Source organism: Diabrotica virgifera, chromosome 1, assembly GCF_917563875.1.
Source record: "Diabrotica virgifera virgifera chromosome 1, PGI_DIABVI_V3a".
Classification (NCBI taxonomy): domain Eukaryota; kingdom Metazoa; phylum Arthropoda; class Insecta; order Coleoptera; family Chrysomelidae; genus Diabrotica; species Diabrotica virgifera.
In genome coordinates, this window is record NC_065443.1 from 25,120,508 (window position 1) to 25,141,533 (window position 21,026).

The following is a 21,026-nucleotide window of genomic DNA, read 5'->3' on the forward strand; positions in this document are numbered from 1 at the left end:
TAATGTACTTATTTCACAAAACAAATTACTCTGCTGCGCTGCAAGCTAGAACTTGTTGAAACAGTTCAAGTGTAGCCACAACAACGCGATAAGTAACGGAGTACTCCTTTGAAGTGTCGAAAGAAACGCCACCCGATCTATCGCCTAACGTTCAACGGAATTAATAATGGCAATAACAAATTAGCACGCTAAGTCGTGACTACACCTCTCTTTAATGTCAAATAACGCGTTAATTAACGGCATTAGACGTTACTGTGGCACCAGCATTACAGCACGACCGGTTTCACTTTGTATTTCAGATTTTGATGCACACCGTTGTTGACGTTTGGTTTTTTCATATTTTTTGAATTTTATTTTGGTACCGTAGAGGTATTTTGCCTGGCGAGACGTTACCAAAATAAAATTTAAAAAAATTGGAAAAACCGAACGTCAACACCAGTTCGCATTCAAATCTCAAATACAAAGTGAAACCGGTCGTGCTGTACGTGGTTGTAACACGTCATAACTCGTTTATTAGAAATGTTAGGAAATTGATGAAAATCCAGCGCAGATGAATTCTGCTCCACACATGCGAGATCCCAGTGGTCGAATGTCTTTATGGACATCAAAACTTCAAGAACGAGCCTTGCTTTGGTACTTAATGAATATTTTATTTCCTTTTAATAAAAGTAATTTTGTGGGGTGCTTTTCCGCTGTTACATCTTTTATAAAACATATTGAGGTACCGAATCGGAAAAATTTGTTGGATAATATTGGTTCTTTTATAGAGAATTGGAGTTCATTACTTTGAAGAAAAGAGCATTTTCTGTGGGAAGTATTTTTTGTTTTTGCTTAACCTCAAAACATATCGCTGGTACCTATGATTAATGTGATTCCTAGTACATTTCCAGTGAAAATAATAACTCTTTGATAAATGTTGGGGATACAATTCTTTATTATACGCGTGTCCGCGAAGATTATAACTCTCAAAATATTTATAACGAAAAGATTTAGTTTATAATAGATGCCGACGAAAACAAGTATTTCCCTTTCTGTTTCTGCCCGACGAAAACAATTATTTCTGAGAACTTTTTATTTTTAGTAATTATAATTTTCGTGGACCCACAAACAGAAATTATTTTTCTGCTGAGTCTCCTCAAAAAGTAATTTTTTCGCTAACACTTTATTAGGGATTATAATTTTCAGCATCATATAATCGAAAATAATATTTTTCGCGGCGTTCATTGAAAGTTCTACTCTTAACGGCATTTTTCGGAGTTATGTATACCTTTCGTAGGCGGCGGCGATATGTGACAATCAAGAAAATCATTTACTCACTAAAGAAACTGCTCGAATAAGAGGTTTGCTAAAAAATATGACTTCAAATTAAGTGGGATTTGAATCTTCGTTTTTTATGTTGGTACAGTATTTCTCATGATCATCTTTCAGTGCGTCACAGTTTTTCGATTTCTTTCTAACGCATTAAATCGTATGTGACAGAAAAAAAGGCACGTCGGTGATTACATTTCGTCGGTGACCTTTTTTATAACATTTATTCTAGTTATTCTAGTTGTCGATAGATGGCGCCATAATAAAAAAATATTTTTTTTTAATTAGATAATATTACAAATATAATCTGTATAATTTATAAGACTATACAAATCAAAGAAAATGCCATTTTATAAATGCAAGAAACACTTTTGATTTGTTTTTATTCCAAATTGAAAATAAAATGTGACAACTGTCAGATTTAACTAAAATGTCATGTTAGAATAAATGTCATAAATGTGTATTATCACGGACTTACCCTTTTTCCTATCATTGAAAATGATCATGAGAAATACTGTACCTACATACATTCTCATTGGCGGACGTAGCTTTGTGGCTAAAGTACATGGCTTATCAATCCCGGGTTCGATCCTGGTACAAAACCAGAAATTTTTCAATTTCTAATAAGCCTTTTCAACGATTCCCATATATTTCGGGCCTCTGTCATAAGTTGTATAATCTGTGTATAATATTAAGATGCGACATAATGACATAAGGTCGAAACAAATGAGAATTGTTGAAAAGCCCTATTTAATTGAACCATCACCGTGTGATTTTGCAGTTTTAGTTTGTGTTTAACGGATATAAAGGTTAGACGTCTTTTGGTGTACACTTTCCGTCATAAAAAACCTGGTACACTTTTGTTTTCCCAATGTAAACCTGTGTTCAGACTGGATACAATAGTTCGTGAATCACTTGGTAGTTGCCATAACAGATAACGGAATTGCAATAAATCTAATTACAAAAAAATGACGTTTCAAAATGTATAAAGGTTTTAGATAGGTAGGTATTATTTTTATCACTACCAATTGACCATCATTGAAGAAACCTGGGAAAGCTTGGACGAAGATGAAAATTTATAACTAAATTTATTTCTCAGTGCCCAGAAGATTACATGAAGTGATTAATAATAATGGAGCTATGACAAAATATTAATATTTCAGCAGTTTCGAATTGTAATACATATATTTAAATTCCACACTTGTTCACTGTAAAAGTTATTCATATTATATTAATTTCAAATCAATTTTTTTATTCTTCCCGTGTGTTTATTCTACTAGTCCAGAAAGCCACTGCGCATCCGCTAGGAAAAATATTCTAATTCGGATTTTTTGCACAATCTTACTTAAAAAGAACAGCTTTTAACAAATTTGCATGTTGCCAGGACCAAAAGGTGGTCAAAAATTTTTTAAACGTTTTTTTGTTTTTTTCCTAAAATTATTTTTTTTGCGTGGAAAAAAGTTCCTTTAGGTTTTTTGGATCATTCCAAACAGAAAAGGTCTTTAGTGACTTTTCCCTAAAAATGATAGTTTTTGACATATAAGCGATTAAAAATTGAAAAATTGCGAAATCGGCCATTTTTAACCCTCAAAAACTATGTGAAAAACTGAAAATTTTAATGTTGCAAGGTAGGTAGATATTTTTTCATCAACATCGATTGATGAAATCCCGAAGAGTTTTTTGTAATACAATATTCAAAACTCCTTTGTTTTTTAATTGCTAATCAAGCGTGCGCGACACTATTTTCCACCGACAGTATGGTGCAAATGAAAGGAATAAATTCGTTATTTCGTAAACCGGCGACTTTAAGGAAAAATCCCGAAACAGGTCGATTTTTATTTTTAATTTATGATATTGTGGCATATATGGTATACTAGTGACGTCATCCGTCTGGGCGTGATGACGTAATCGATGATTTTTTTAAATGAGAATAGGGGTCGTGTGGTAGCTCATTTGAAAGGTTCTTCAATTCTCTATTCAGTAATGTAAACATTTACATAATTATTTATACAGGGTGTCCTTCTACTTCTTTTTTTGTCAAATAATTTAATTTAATAAAAATTTTTTGGACACCCTGTATAAACAATTATGTAAAGGTTTATGTTACTGAATAGAGAATTGAAGAATCTTTCAAATGAGCTAGCACACGACCCCTATTCTCATTTAAAAAAATCATCGATTACGTCATCACGTCCAGATGGATGACGTCAGTAGTATACCATATATGCCACAATATCGTAACTTAAAAATAAAAATCGACCTGTTTCGGGATTTTTCCTTAAAGTCGCCGGTTTACGAAATAACGAATTTATTCCTTTCATTTGTACCATACTGTCGGTGGAAGATAGTGCCGCGCTCGCTTGATTAGCAATTAAAAAACAAAGGAGTTTTGAATACTGTATTGCAAAAAAACCCTTCGGGATTTCATCAATCGATGTTTAAAGAATATTTACTTACCTTGGCAACATTCAAATTTTCAGTTTTTCACATAGTTTTTGAGGATTAAAAATGGCCGATTTCTCAATTTTTCAATTTTTAATCGCTTATATGTCAAAAACTATCATTTTTAGAGAAAAGTCACTAAAAACCTTTTCTGTTTGGAATGGTCCAAAAAACCTAAAAAAAAACTTTTTTCCGTGCAAAAAAAAATAATTTTAGGAAAAAACAAAAAAAAACGTTTAAAAAATTTTTGACCACCTTTTGGTCCTGGCAACATGCAAGTTTGTTAAAAGCAGTCCTTTTTGAGTAAGATTGTGCAAAAAATCCGAATTAGAATATTTTTCCTAGCGGATGCGCAGTGGCTTTCTGGACTATACATACCTAGTATCCCACAACTCAAGTTTTGTATTTACAGTACAATTTACGAGAAACCAATCACGCTTCTCGAATTTAATTTAAACTAAACATAATAATTTAAAGTTATGTCTAGATTTATTAACTATCATTATTTTTGAATTGAAATATTTTCATAAATTATAAAACACGAATCAATGTATGGGTACTTAATTGAGATGACTGGCAACGTTGCCCTAGAAATTAGAATGACACATTTGACAAGATCAACTTACACAACTTGAAAAACGCGATTTTCGGTTATAAGAATTATACCAGTTTTTTTTTGACGCGAAGTGTACATGAAGACATGTGTACATATTTGCAAAAATGGCTCAAGGAATCTATTATATTATATTTATGTTGAATGTGTGAAAAATAAATATCAACTGAGATTTACGAGTCTACTTTGAGAAGAGAGATAGTTTAGCCAACTTTTCTTTTAACACTTTCAACTCCGGGTCAATATTAGATATTTTGACTCATGTGCCCATTTATACAGTCATTGCTTGATAACAGTGTGAGTGTGAACACGGGAGCCGTGTCGGCTGATTTAAAGAACGTAGACATGAGTTCTTGTCCTACGGTTAATAAGGAATATTACAAGTGAATCCCGGTTTGCGTGAAACAAATCGAAAAAAAGACGCCCTGAATGCACCACGATAATGCGCCAGCTCATACGCCACTGCTTATTCGTGATTTTTGTGCAAAAACAGCACCGTTATATGACCTTAGCCTTCACATTCACCTGAGTTGGCCCATATGACTTTTTACTGGTGTAAAAACTGAACAAAAAAAAACATATAGGGTCAAAGTTTACCACGATTGAGGAGATAAAGATCGCATCGCTAAACGAATTTAACACTAGGCCAAAAAATGCATATCAAAAGTGCTTAGAGAATTGGAAAAGGCGCTTGTACAGGTGTAATATGTGGAGGATTACTTTTTGAAGAGAATAAAATAGAAATGTTTTCAGCTAACCAATAAACTAATAATAATAGTCCCTCGTTTTATACCGCTAAGGCCGATGCCACATTATGCGTTTTGACCGGATGCGTTTCCGCCGCATCCGGTGAAAACGCATAGTGTGACAGATCGGTCCGGTTGCGTTGGAAACGGATGCGTTTTGAATCATCGGTACGCGCTTACAAACTGCACCAGACTAAACGCATAGTGTGACAGGTCGGTCCGGTTGCGTTGGAAACTGATGCGTTTTCACCGCATCCGGTGAAAACGCATAATGTGGAATCGGCCTAACACGGCTTTGGGATTATAGCAGGTATACAAGGAAGGTAACAGGGCGAGTGCTACGCTTCAACCGCCTATTATTAGCCCTGGTTTTACCCAAGATACTCATTTTCAACAAAAAAATGAAAACAATAACCTAACCTAAAAAATACACACAAATTTAACAAAATTTTAAAAAAATAAACCTAAAGTCACATAGTATTTACTGAATATTGAAAATGATTTCTGAATCATTAACACTATAACGAGGACCTGAAAGTTTTGGGAAATCTCAATTTTGAAGTCTTACTTATATGAAGACCTTAATTGGGACCAGAAGGGGACATGCCACCAAACAATACTTTGGAGAAAACATCATTTTAAACTTATTTTCAAATCCTGAAATCCAATTTTTACAGTTTTCTCGGAAGTAAGGCCCATAATCGTTTGGAAATGTTATTAATACACTATAAAGGATCCCCCAAACCGACGCGAAATTTTTGCGACGCGAATTTTCCGTAGCGGAACATTCGCAGGCGGAGCGGTAGCGGACAAGGGTTCCCCATATTGACGCGAAAGCCGACGCGACTATTCGCCATACAAATGTGAACAAATTATATTTTTAAATCGGCCAACAGGTTTAGGAAATACAAGACATCAAAAATGACCAAATTTTTAAGTGGGCGTAATCTCTATGCACGCAAATTAATAATAATATTATAATATATAATGAAAACTTATCATTTTCTCCTAATTCTGACCCGATACTATTCCAGACTTTATCCTTTTTTTCTTATATTTTTATAATCTTCGTCCGTTAAATCATATATTATAGGATATTGTTTAACAATTTCAATGAGTTTTTCTGTAACAACCATTTTAAAACACGCGAAACTACAGCGGTAGCGGAAAAAACCGTGCATGCAGCGTTTCATGAAAGGAACGCTGTTCTGCCGCGACCGTTGCGGATTCCGCGCAAAGTGGTCTGAACACGTCCATAATCCGCCGTGCCTATCGATTCGCCGCGATTCCGCGTAGGTTGCGGTTGCGAAAGTTTCGCGTTGGTTTGGGGGATCCTTAAAAGTAACACAAATGTTTCAACGGTTTTTGAGTTTTTGAACATTTTTTGAAAAAAATATGAGACATCCCCTTTTGTATAAAAAATTATATTCTAAAAATGAACATAAAATTCAGCAATAAAATAATTCAGTTGTCAATATTTTCAATAGCTGAAAAGGGGTCCAAATCTTCAGTGTCTTCCAGTGGTTCATTATTCTCAGTATCTGTAGAATATGTTGGCAAGCACCATTTTCTGCCTAAACTGTTTTGTGCAACCGCAAGGTGCACCTAATTTTTTGGTTCTATTTTCTTCCCTTTTGTATCTATATATTCGTAACCTATATTTCTTTTAGTCGTCTTGCGCTTAATTTTTTTATGTCGTTGGCTATCCTTGTGTCTCCATCTAGAAGGCGCCTTCTTTTCTGGAGTTGGCAAGACACCTGGAGAAATCTATGGAGTATAAACCTATTCATTTTCCTACCATAAAGTAAGTATTTTACTAAAAAGATATAAGCCACAAAAAACCTTTAGAACAATCCTAATATTTTTAGGTTCGAAAAATATAACATAAGAGGACAAGCCACACATTTAATAAACATACCGTTCCTAAGTTTATGTTTTAGAAATCGTTGCTACTTGCGCATACTGTATCATAGTCTTTGACATCTTCGCTTTCATTTAAAAAGGATCTTGGTCACTGTGTTCAGAATCAAATTCAGAAACGTCTATTTTCCATTTACATGCACGGGAATGTTCCGCCGCCATGTTGATTACTACTGTGGCTTGTCTCCTTTTGTTGCAAGATAAAGTTATGGTGGCATAACAGGACTTACTACAGTGGCGCCATCTATGAGAAAACAGCTGAAATTTTCTGTTTGGGACATTAATATGACCTTAAAGTGTGCAATTTCTACTTTAACTCATTTTTGACGAAATTGTGGCTTGTTCCCTTCTGGTCCCAAGGTCTTCATATCTTACTATTATATCATATACAGTAAAACCTGTGTTAACGGCCACCTGTCAAAACCGGCCACCTGTCAAAACCGGCCACCTGTCAAAACCGGCCACCTGAACTACCAGTTTCAAAGTTCCCCAAACCAAAATTTGTGGACTACAAAACCTGGTATTAGCGGCCACCTTTTTATAACGGCTAACAGTTCTGTCATTTTTAGTGACCTGACATTTGACAGGTTTTACGGTAGTAAGAAAACTTATAGCGAATACAGCTATATGAAGAAGAAACAATAAAGAACATTAATATGATTTTAAGCTTATGCTTATTATGTGTTAACGATCAGCTGTCAAGAGGAAATTTAAATCAGACGTTGGATGAGACAGGAATGTGTATTGTCGCCAATTCTTTTTAATTCCTACTCGGAAGAGATCTCGAGGAAGATCCTACTCGAGAAAAGCTCTCGAGGGTGAAACAGCTGGAATAAAGGTAAATGGAGTTCCCATTAACAACATTAGACATGCGGATGACACTGTCATCTTAGCTGAAAATATTGAGGATCTTCAGAGGCTGGTGACCAGAATAGCGGAGTTTGGACAAGAATACGGTCTAACAATGAACGTCAAGAAGACAAAGTTTATGAGAATATCAAAATATCGAATGAGTCGACCACTATGCATACCTTGGAACAATGATCATCTCCACAGGAGATTACTTACAGGAAATCAAAATCACAATAGAAAAGGCTGGAGCATATTTCAACAAAATGAGAAAAGTACAAAAAGAGATTTGAAATAAGAGCGAAGGGTTAGGTTTGCTAGGTGCTACGTTTTCTCGACTTTGTTTTATGGAATGGAAGCTCGAACCTTGAATACTGCATCAATGAAAAAACTAGAATCATTCGAGCTGTGGGTGTACAGAAGAATTCTAAAAATATTGTGGACAGATAGAACATGTCACAAACAAAGAGATTCTGAGAAAGATGAATAAAGAAATGAAAATCTTAAATACCATCAAAACAAAAAAATTGGAATATCTCGGACGTATTACACATGGAGGGAGATACAACTTGCTCTAATTGATTATGCAGGGAAAGATTCAAGGAAAGAGAAGCATAGGGAGAAGCAGAATATCGTGGCTGTGCAACCTGAGAGAATGGTAAGGATGTACGTCAAATGAACTTTTCAGAGCAGCCGTCTCTAAAATCCGAATAGCTATGATGATTGCCGACCTCCGTCGCGGAGATGGCACTTACAGAAGAAGAAAAAGCTTATGCTTAAGCTGATTTATGTAATATGATGTTTTATATGAGAAAAAACACGTTTTATGTACTGTGGTGTTAAAGTATGCTATGCCAACCAAAGACTTAGCAATGGTGAGCTGTAGCAATTTTTGGTTTTACGTTTTAAAATGGCATAGGGTGTTATAAAATTGCTATAAATTGAGGCATTGACAACGAACAGAAGGTAAGCGGCAAGAACATAATTTTACGGGAGAAGCGTAATAAAACTATTCTGTCATCTTAAGGCCGGCACCCACTTATACGGAACAGAACGCTACGGAACGGACCGCGACGATCGGCATTTTAATATTTCCGTGTATTTAAATGGCTCAGCGCCTACTTTACGGAATCGTAACACATGGCGCTGAGCCATTTGAATACACGAAAATATTAAAATGCCGATCGTCGCGGTCCGTTCCGTATAAGTGGGCGCCGGCCTTAAGACGATGTTATCACTAGCGCTATCTCTTGGCGTTTTTTATAATTAAAGAGAGATAAGAAAGACACTTGCCACCCTATCAATGCCATTGACCTTGAACTCTTGAAGGCAAAAAGTATGTTTTGAAAATTTTGACATTGACCCACCTTTCAATGTCAGCGCCTCAATTAATTTTGAATCAAGGATTTTGGAGATTATTTAAAAAGTATGTGTGAGTTTGTTGTCTTGTCTGGAGATAAGTTTCATTCCATATGCTCGAATCCTTAATATTTCTAGCTGTCAATATAATTAACATTTGATTTTCCTTTGTTTACTTTTTTGAATCTTTGTCTAAAAAATTGGTCTTCCTTGTATCTAATTCTTATTTTTTTATGAGTTCCATAAAAATTTTTTATTAACTCGTTCGCTGTCAGAGTGTTTTGTATGGCTTTTTACGTTAACGCCAGGTGGTATATTTCAGATGGGAAAAAATATCCATTCTTTGGACCAAGCTGCGCAGAAAGAGATTTCCACAGATAATGAAGTCTTATGAAAAAAATTTACACCGCCCATATTAAGAAATTCGTGAATATGTGCTTCTGGCATGAAAATGAAAAAAAATTCTCCGTCATATTGACCACGCTGCCTGTGTGAAAGATGCTTTCTCAGTCACATTGACAGAAGCCACAGTATAAAGAGGGACAGTAGAACCACTCTCCGAAAAATTGGAAGTAAAATCTTTTTCCAGTCGCTTTTGCCTCACTCTCGCATTGCTAGTCGCATAGAAAGGTACGGGTTTTAACAGGGAAAACCCGCATCCACCACTGGTGAATTACCAATTGCAATTTTACTGTCCCTCTTTATACTGTGCCGAAGCAGCAGTGAACGAGTTAAGGAACTATGAGGATCACATTCTAGTCCAAAACTGCAAGGATTGCCCTTGGAAATCTTGAAAAGAATAAATTGGGAGGTCATACGTGGGCAGTCCGATAAGTACTTAGCCTACAAATGAAAAAGGAAAATTTTGGAAAAGTGGCAATTTATTTCTCTACATAGTCTCCTTTTAGCTCGATAAACTTGACCCAGCGATGCTCCACTTCTTTAACCCGTCTAAAAAATACCTTTTCTCGAGGTCTGCAAAATAGGCTTCCGTGGCGGCGATGACCTCCTCATTCGAATTAAATTTTTGCCCAGCGAGCGTCTTTTTCAAGTTTGGAAACAAATAGTAGCCCAATTCGACCAATTTGGCCATGGCGACGACGGAGGTGTGAGCCGGTGCGTTGTTATGGTGGAAGAGCACTTTTTTCTTTGCCAAATGTGGTCGTTTTTTCTTCAATTCGGCGTCTAATCCGCCCAATGATTCGGCCTAATAGGGTCCTGTGATCGTTTTCTCCAAGTAGTCGATGTAGATCACACCTTGTGAATCCCAGAAAATGCTGGCCATCATCTTTCCGGCCGATTGGACAGTCTTCTGTCTTCTTCGGAGCACGTTCGCCAGGTGCTGTCCACTCTTTCGACTGTTCCTTGGTTTCTGGTGTATACCAGTGAATCCATGTTTCGTCGACAGTTATGAAACGACGTAAAAACTCCTTTGGATCACACTTAAATAGCATCAAACACTGCTCTGAAATGGTCTCACGGTTGCACTTATTGTCTGAAGTGAGCAATTTCCCTTCCAAAAACAAAAATCAAATCACCGACCGATATTGCTCATTTTCCATTTTATTAAAATCCGCGGACACGTTGACTTTCACACACAATCACAACAATACTATAATTTCGATTTGGGTGAAATTTTGACATTAGCTGTCTACAAGAGCGCATTAAATGACAGTACACTTCATTTGTGATAGTGGCGCCATCGGGTGGAGAGGCTAAGTACTTATCGGACTCCCCTAGTAAATTAATGTATGAACTGCATTATAATTTTATCTCATATATATTGAAGATAATATCGCCGTCCCGAAAGAACAATGACGTAACTGCATTATGTCAATTCCTGTTTATTGCGTAATTAACTTCTAAAATAACTGTGCAGATAATACAAAAACGACAGAACTGTAAGTATGTGCTGAGCCACTACAGGGTAGTTGTGTCGTTATTGAAGTACTCGCCATTTAAGAACTTGTTTTATGGTGCAAGATGAAGCAACTGTAGATATGGTTGAAAATGGGGGGATTAAATGATAATGAAATAATTTGAATTAATAGGCATGAAAATAAATGCCTTCGTTTTAAGAATAAACGCCCTACTAAATATTTAAAAATCGTTTTTTGTACAGAAAAATTTTAAGATAAACAATGACGCAACTGTAGTGTTGAAAATGGGGGGATTAAATTAAGATAATGAAATTCAAAAGAATAGGGATGAAAACAAAAGCCAAAGCCATCATTGTAAGATAAACGCCATACCGATGCTCCTATACAATTACTCTTCATTTAATCACTACATATTTTAAATATGTAAAAATGTTAAGATGAACAATGACGCAACTGTAGATAGGGTTGAAAATGGGTAGATTAAATTAAGATAATGAAATTAGAACCAACAGGGATGAAAATAAAAGCCATCTTTGTAAGAATAAACACCATACCGATGCTCCTGGACAATTACTCTTTCATTTAATACCTATTTTAATATTTAAAAATCGTTTGCTCTTCTGAAAAATTTTGCAGTTACGTCGTTCTTCTTCTGAACCCGTGATATGTCGAAGGTGAACAGGTGTTCACGTTTGAAACTGTTTGAACATGAAACAGGTCAACAGCCTTAAATATCTTAGGCAAGTATTAATTAATTATAAACAGCAATATTGGTCTCATTTTTGAAAAATTAAATAATCCACTGTTTTGTGCAATACAGAGCAATAAAAAACTACCAACATAAAACAAAAAGTTTTAAACATTAATCCTATCCAATAACAATAAAATATAAATATTGATCACCTCATGATCCAAAGTACACATTCTGTCATGGTCTAAAGTACACATTCATTAGAAAAACAATGTTATCAGCAGATAAATGGAATGTCACCTGATATCCACCTAATATTTTTAATATAATACACTTTTTCAGGTTATTTTTTTTATAACCCTAGTGATGATAAAATTTTTTTTTAGAACAACAGGTTCTAATATTTTTTTCCGTAACTCAACTCAGATTTTGATTTATTTTTTTTTAATCAGTCACTGCTGGTACACATTAAGAATTTTGGACACTGCACAGTCTAGTCGACAGGTAGCACATGTTTTTTGAGTCACTCACTTCAGTGAGTGAGTCTTTGAGTCTTCAGAATAAGTCTACATGAAGTAGTATATAAAATAATTGTATGCAGTCAGGAAGCCTGTTAGATTCTGAGCTTGTGGGGTTTTCCACAGTACTTCAGCTTTATTAATGCACATCAGGCCAACATACATTTTGCTATGTGCTTGACCAGGTAACTTTCCCAGCTGGAGTTATATTTTGTTCGCATCTCTCTTTTAATGCATCTCCAGTCTGTAGCATTAATTTTTCAATTTATTTGAGATGACAGAATACTTCAAAGACTACCTACATTTTATATTATATAATTTTTATAGAGATATGACAGCCAAGATATAGATATAGTCAAAAAGTTAATCAAAATGAACTTCGAATGTGCTATGTGGCACCCAAAACAGGGATAGACAGAGAAGCAGCGTGAAAAGAGTAATACGATCTCTAGAAGAAACTGTCAATCTCTGGAAACATAGGAACTGTAGGTGCTGGAGGGTTGGATCAATACTTCACCCATCAGAACACCCAAAGTCATTGAAATATAGAAATAAACTTCTTGTGCAGGTAATGCCATTGACTTTAGACACAATAACAAATCATTTACAAAGACAAAATCCAACCCTTGAAATGGCATAAATAATTAAGAAGCAAAAATTAAACATAAATATAACTAAACTTGTGTGCAATTGAACATATCTAAGAATTGTTACTATGACCATCTAAACTAAAAGTACAGAAAAAAATATGCTCGGAAGTAAAGGATCTAAAATCTAAAGGATCTAAAGGAAGTGTTCGGTAAAGGATGGTTGACAGAGTGGTAGAAGTCGGTGAAGAAAACGGACTGTCCCTAAACACAAAAAAAGACACAAGTAATAACAAACAACAGCACCAAGAAAGCATAACAATACATGGAGAACAAATGAAAAAAGTTGAAAAATATAAATATCTGGATACAGTAATTAATGAAAATAATGAATACACAGAAGAGATTAAAGCAAGAATAGGACAGGCAAAAAATGCTTTCAACAAACTTATTGTAGAAATTCAAAGAATTATGTAGCAGGGACATTACAATTTCTTTAAAGATAACACTTCTGAGATGCTACGTGTTCTCCATATTATTCTATGGGTTGGAGGTTTGGACATTAAAGAAAGATATTTCAGCCTTTGTGGTATGGGCCTATAGAATATTAAGAATAAGTTGGGTGGATAGTCACGAATGTAGAGGTGTTCAGAAGAATGGGAAAAATACAATTTTAGAAAACTACAATATCTGGAACATGTCATGAGGGGCAACCATTGTAACTTGTTGCAGTTAATAATACAAGAAATAATACAGGGTAGGAGTCGTAGGAAGAAGACACATCTCCTGGTTAAACAATTTGAGAGCTTGGTTTAACTTCTGCTGTTAGAGCAGTGGTAATGAAAATGCAAATTGCCATGATGGTCGCTGACTTTCTTCGAGAGATAACACATGCAGAAGATATTCCTCAAAATTTTGTTGTTTCTCTTTAGTTGTCTTGCAGTGTCAACTTCAGTCAGTGATACTGGTTTTATTTCTATCCTATTATCTTTTTCTTATAATTTTGGGATTCTTGATTTGATATATTTTTATTATTGAAAATTTGTATTGCATTTCTAATGTTTGTACATATTTAGTAATTTTATTCTCATGTTATACGTAGCTCATTGCTCAGATGGTCTTTAGAACAGTCTTCTAAGGGTTATGTACCAAATTAATGATAATGATTAAACAGGATGTTAGGAGTGATCAAGATCTGGTTTAACATATTTTATTGATCTTTTTATTTATATAAAATAGGAAGGGTACAGGCAAAGAAGCTGCTATGTCAAAATAATAGGTTTTGAAAAATACAAAATAAAAAAAAATTAGGTTAAGTGTATAAAACCATTGTTTAATTTAAGAATATGATTAAAATACCAGCGTTTTGTTCAGTTGTAAAGTGTTCCAGTAAAAGTAAAAGAGATAAAGTGAGTTTTGTTTATAATACCAGCCACATTTAAAGACTGAGATGTTTTAAATCACTATAATCACAATGCACTGTAAACAGAACGAGGATATGGGTCAAGAAAACTGATTTTCTGATTATACTGGGTTTTTGCATCCCTTATGAGGGTGTCCTATATCTAATATTTGAAACTTTTGTAGTTAAAACCACAGATTTCTTATAATAAAACGAGAAAGTAGCAAAAAGAACACCGAAAACACAATTTTTGCCTCTCAGCGATGCTGTCAAAGTCACATGACCTGGAATGGTCAATGGTTTTAAAGGTTAAGTCTCTCTGGTGTTTACAGCGTTAAATTTACTGGAATTACAGCGATGGCATCAGCCTATGTGTACAACATGACATGGTACTTTTTTTGGTCAGTTCCACGCAGACTTGACACTTTCTTAGCCTGACTAGATAAATTAAAATGTTATTCCTGACTGAAAACGTTCATAGCGGTGATTGATTTATAGAATGGTAGTATAGACCGCTGGCTAACAGAGGGGACCAAAAACTCATTTTCTGCAAAAATTGACATAGCGCCTTCTTTGTCTGTACTCTTTATATGCTTTCTGCTATAGGACTGTTTATAAATATTTTAGTGTCATGGGTTCTTCATCATGGAAGAATTATTCACATGAAAAAACTGTTAAAATCATATTAGTGAAGTCATGATGCCTTACAATGTAACCATGTAATTAGCTTCTAAAAGCATGTGTAATTAATGACAAAGAAAATGAAACAAAAAACTACATAAAAATGATTACTTAGTTGAATTTTGAATGCAATATTTTAAAGCTATGAATTAAAAAAAATAAAAGACTAAGTTTTCACTCTAATGGCATATAGCATATCCCACCAGAATGAAAACAATGGGAACCTTCTCTGGTTACACCTCCGAGGCTTCTACAATTTGCAAGCCATACGGATGCTGAGACTAAGGAAGATGAGGGAATTCTACAATTTACAATTCACGTCCCATCTGCTCAGCGCGGTAAAGTTCCAATGAGACTGGTTCCCTTCATACTCCACACAGAGTAAATGTAAATAAAAAATGAATAACCATTTTCAATTTCGTTGCAAAACGAAAATACAGCTGAACCATATTCCAGTCCAATCAGAGAGTGCTGCAAGCACCTCTACCGGTTTCGAAACTTATTAGTCTCTCATCAGGAGGCACATATGCTGCTCTCCCTGATCCAACCAAAACAAACCCCAACGTGCAGTCCCGAATTGCAACGAACGAAATGGCATAGATGCCCTAGCGGCAACTGCTAGCAAAAGACTAAGTTTTCACTCTAATGGCATATAGCATATCCCACCAGAATGAAAACAATGGGAACCTTCTCTGGTTACACCTCCGAGGCTTCTACAATTTGCAAGCCATACGGATGCTGAGACTAAGGAAGATGAGGGAATTCTACAATTTACAATTCACGTCCCATCTGCTCAGCGCGGTAAAGTTCCAACGAGACTGGTTCCCTTCATACTCCACACAGAGTAAATGTAAATAAAAAATGAATAACCATTTTCAATTTCGTTGCAAAACGAAAATACAGCTGAACCATATTCCAGTCCAATCAGAGAGTGCTGCAAGCACCTCTACCGGTTTCGAAACTTATTAGTCTCTCATCAGGAGGCACATATGCTGCTCTCCCTGATCCAACCAAAACAAACCCCAACGTGCAGTCCCGAATTGCAACGAACGAAATAGCATAGATGCCCTAGTGAAAATGGTTATTCATTTTTTATTTTTTAAAAAAAATAAACTTATGAAAATGATTGCAGATTAGGTTTGTTTAGCTTAGAAATGTATGTATTGATTTACTTAGGTATAACAAAAATCTTTTGAGATACAAAGGAGAAAGTGAAGAGAGGCTTTGACCCACATTTTTTTTATTATTAAGAAAGCATAATAAAGACAGAATATTGTAGTATCTATTTAATTGCAATCCAAATGTTCTGATATTCTTTGTTAATTTTTTATATCAAACCAGAATCCTTCATGGATTTAATAGAGTAGAGATGGAGGAATTATGTAACAACAGTTACACAAATGTAACAGTTCTGCAGAACCTGTCTTAATAGTTCTTTCAAATAATTCAGGTAAAGGTTTCCTCTAATCGCCTTATTCAAAATTTGGGTATAATTAACTAAATTAACACCAAAACAATTCCGATTTTTACCATTGATTCAGGTCACTCTTGCTTGATTTAACAAACAGTAAATGACGATTAAGTGACGTTGTAAAAAAAAAGTTATGTGGATTCATAAATAAACATATGTTTGAAAGTATGTTTTTTTCATTAATTGTCCAAATGGCAAATTCACGTCTTAAAATATGCGTAATTGTAGTTATTTGAGCTCTTTTTATACGCAGAATCGGCCATCTCTAACCAACTTGCATATGGCGGATTTTGATTTTTAGGGAGATCAATTTTATTTTTGGTACCTATCGAAATACATTGGAATAATGCCAACTGCTATTCTCCTCACTTTTATTTACTTTACTATTAAAACACATTTTACACACATTTTTTAAATCTTAATCTAACACAAGAACACATTTTTCTCAACTGCCAACGCAACGGGAAATTAAAATAAAGGCTATTGCATAACAAGATGGCTGCCAACATTGTTCAAATACCACCCTACAAATCCTCGAATCTGTGTATCTGTAGGGTCTAAAAGCCCCAAAAATGTGTACACAATCTATGGAAAATAAAACTATAGGTAATAAAACATGCAAATTAATTGCAGAAATGAATAAAACAATATAAAAGTAGAATATGAAATTTGATGAGTCATTTCTTACCATTTTCAAAAATCCTGAAATTTGGTAGTAGCACTAAAAATATAGTCTCTTTTATAAGTATTTAATTTTATAGTTCATTAGAAAGAACATAATGCACGATTAAAACACGTCTCAGCTTCTAAAATAATGATGCTTATGGGGACAACGCCCTATCATTCTTTGTATAAACTAATCTACTTAATAATACATAAATCTGAATATATTTTGGGATAAATCGACGTATATTCCAAAAAAATAACTATTTTATAATATTTTAACAGCTAAAATCGCGAAATTAATACCATATGGCTAATATGACACAACAAATCTACCGCTTCTAAATATTTGATCTTTCTCAACAAACCGATGTGGCGGAATGGCGGAAATCGGAAATAGTAAAATCGAAATTGACGTTCCTTTGTTCACGATGACTAACGGATATGACGCACGACGCAAGCGCTTCTATCAGCTACACAACATTTTCCAAATAGAGATGGGAGATAATGTGACTCGTTTTGCAAATGATTCTATTGCTGTGAGTTTCGACGGTAGCGCTCTCTCGCGGTTTGAAACTTGTACTTTTCTGATAAAATTGGTGTATGAGATATATAAAAAACGAGAAAAATAGATATTTATCTAGAAAAACACAAATTATGAACTGAAATATTATTGTAACCTGATTACTGAACGCATGATACTATAAATAACGTTATTTATAGTACCATGACTGAACGAATACACAGAATAATCATGATACTATAAATAAATGGAATTAATAGTAAAAGTAATTATGTTTTTTTATTTTATTCATTATAATTTTAATATTTATAAATTCGTGCGACTGGGTGACTGCTTACGCAAGAGGCCATTGAGAAAAAGAAGAAGTTTATGTGAAATTAGGAGGTTACCTCTGTTTTTATTGGCTGTGAATTTCGTAGGTAGCGCTCTCTCGCGGTTTGAATCTTGTACTTTTCTGATAAAATTGTTCAAATTCAATGCACAAAACTTCCACTAATAGCGCTGGCGAAAACTGTCAAATCCCCTCTACTCATCGGCTCCTTAGAATATAAAATAAACCAGGAAGGAGTACAATGCGAAATGACTTCGAGCCAGGAAGGAGGTTGCAAATGGCGATCAGCTGTCAGATTTGCTTTCTATCTCCAGTGACGTACCTTTGAAAGAGGAAAGAAAAGAAATTTTTAACGATTTTATTACATCTTTGATGTTAAACAAACAGCTATAGATCAAGAGAAAATACGTATTAAATAATATGTTGTTGAAAAGTCAGTTAAATAACATTTTATTATACTAATAACTTCAGTTAATTGATTGCATATACAGGAGCTTTATCAGATGGTACGCCTATGCACACAGCTGATCCAATACACAAACACCTTTTATCTCGTTGACAAAAACTTGTGAGTCATCCACAGACGTTCAAGATGGCCGATTCCGCTAGAAATTTAGGGTGTTGTTGATATATGACAGACTCCTTCCTATTTATTTTATATTCTAAGATCGGCTCACGATCGGTTCAAGATGGCCGATTCCGCTAGAAATTTAAGGTGTTGTTGATATATGACAGACTCCTTCCTGTTTATTTTATATTCTAAGATCGGCTCACAGCGAATATGGCTGTGAGTTTCGACGGTAGCGCTCTCTCGCGGTTTGAAACTTGTACTTTGCTGATAAAATTGGTGTATGTGAAATATATAAAACGAGAAAAATAGATTTTTATCTAGAAAAACACAAATTATGAACTGAAATATTATTGTAGCCTGATTACTGAACGAATACACAGAAATAATAGTAAAAGTAATTATTTTTTTTATTTTATTCATTATAATTTTAATATTTGTAAAATCGTGCGACTGGACGACTGCTTACGCAAGAGGCCATTGAGAAAAAGAAAAAGTTTATGTGAAATTAGGAGGTTACCTCTGTTTTTATTGGCTGTGAATTTCGTCGGTAGCGCTCTCTCGCGGTTTGAAACTTGACTTTTCTGATAAAATTGTTCAAATTCAATGCACAAAACTGCCACTAATAGCGCTGGCGAAAACTGTCAAATCCCCTCTACTCATCGGCTCACAGCGAATAGAATTACATATATAGATATGAAGGGTCAGAGCTATGGTCAGGTCCGAGGGAAAAACGATGAATGTCAATTTTTGGTCATTTTGCGATTTTTGTGCAATCTGTTAGTTTAGAAAGAGTACTATCAACCTGTGAATGGCCAAGAGGAAATAACGATGAGAATCGTCTAAAAAAACGTCACAAGATTGGACGCAAGGGAGAAAAACAATGAAAATATGTAACTTTGTTTCTTATTTTACCGAAAATGCTTCCAGATAGACATTCATCGTTCTTCCCCCTGCCCCTTCATATGTTTATACAACATATAGAGCAAAAATGACTAATATAGAAAATAATAGGTAAAATGTAACATAGAAAATGAAATCTCATATACGATCAAAATATCGAAGGCAAGTACCTACTTGAGAACAATTTTAAGGAAAAAGCTGTGAATGGCTGATGAATTACTGGATATGATTCTTAGGTTTCCCAAAGAAAGACACTGATCTGTTCAAAACTTAATCATGAAATAAAATCCAGAAAAAAAACACTGAAAAACTTGTGCTGTATGTTTTTATGCCATATTAATGTGGTTTCACGTTTATTTCAAACAAAATTGAAATTTGAAAAATTTGGGTGCTTTCCGAGATTCTGAGTCCTGCTCTGGTTTATTTCGAATTGGCGCTTATAATATTTCTACTTGGATACCGGATACTGGATACTTGAGACAGCCGAATTATAGGAGCCGATTTAAAAAATCACAGAATCATTAATCTCTCTTCTAGAATTTGTAACCATAGAGGTATATATTGACATAGAGGGAGCCTACCTTCCGCGCTTGCTGACGACAAGATCTCATGGACTGGTTTGCTGCATCTCTTTCTAACACATTGTATCGAAAATCTATGATGACATTCAGTGTGAAGATAGGCACGGAAGAGGAGGACAACTGTAGCAGCTTTACTATGCGTAAGAGTGAAACAGCACTAATCCAAATAAAAAAGATGGTGTCGTCACTTCGCTTTGAATGACACTCTCTCTATGCTAATATATAACTCTATGTTTGTAACACATCCGTTTCTATTCCTCTTCTTGGGCAACTTCTGCTACATACCTTATTACCGTTGGATTTCCATCCATATTTTATTACATTTCGCGAAATTCGTTCGCGAAGCCATCCTAAACATTTTTACAATTTCTTAAAATCCAGCTTAATTATTGACTCCTTTTGATCCAATTTGATCACATTGGCACACAAAAAATTTGTCTTATTTCTGTGTCTGTGGTATTTGAGAGTACCCGGATAATCCTATTGGTTTGATTTTTGATTTGATACTGGTTGATACCAAGGGTTGATACTGGATTTGATACTGGCAACTGGCAGATACTGGCTTTTCATTCACAGTCATTTGTTTCGAGCTTCGAGGTGTTTTTATATCAATGGTTTCGAGCTTCTGTCATGTGTTGTATACCAAAGAATACATATCTCTCAGGGAGATATTGGGGGCTATGATGTATCATTTACGTAAAGTGATTACACACATGTGTAAAGTTCAGAATTACGTACATCAGATTACAGTCATCAAAACCATGGGCTGCGAACTCAATGGAAAAAATTGGTTCCATATATTATAGTGAGCTTCCGGAATTAGAGATGGCGATACATAATGTTGATCGCTAATATATGTGGTACAAGGCTAATTGAAAAGAAGAAGAATATTTGACAATTAGGGATTCCAATGAACTGTCAGTGGTGGTCGGTGGATGGCTAAAGTGACATGGCCATAGACACAGTTAAGGGGGGTGGTCATGATGTATG

The 21,026-nt window shown here is 34.9% G+C and overlaps 1 protein-coding gene across 1 annotated transcript in view; it reads right to left on the minus strand.

The window, feature by feature from the left end:
- The window catches only part of LOC114324173 (serine/threonine-protein phosphatase 1 regulatory subunit 10), a 77,093-nt gene extending 59,572 nt beyond the window's left edge, over nucleotides 1-17,521 (minus strand). The window contains exon 1 of the mRNA XM_050655344.1: nucleotides 17,156-17,521. Coding sequence (XP_050511301.1) covers nucleotides 17,156-17,158 — 3 coding nt within the window. The 5' untranslated portion in view covers nucleotides 17,159-17,521. The remainder of the gene's footprint in view (nucleotides 1-17,155) is intronic.
- Between the last annotated feature and the right edge of the window lie 3,505 nt (nucleotides 17,522-21,026).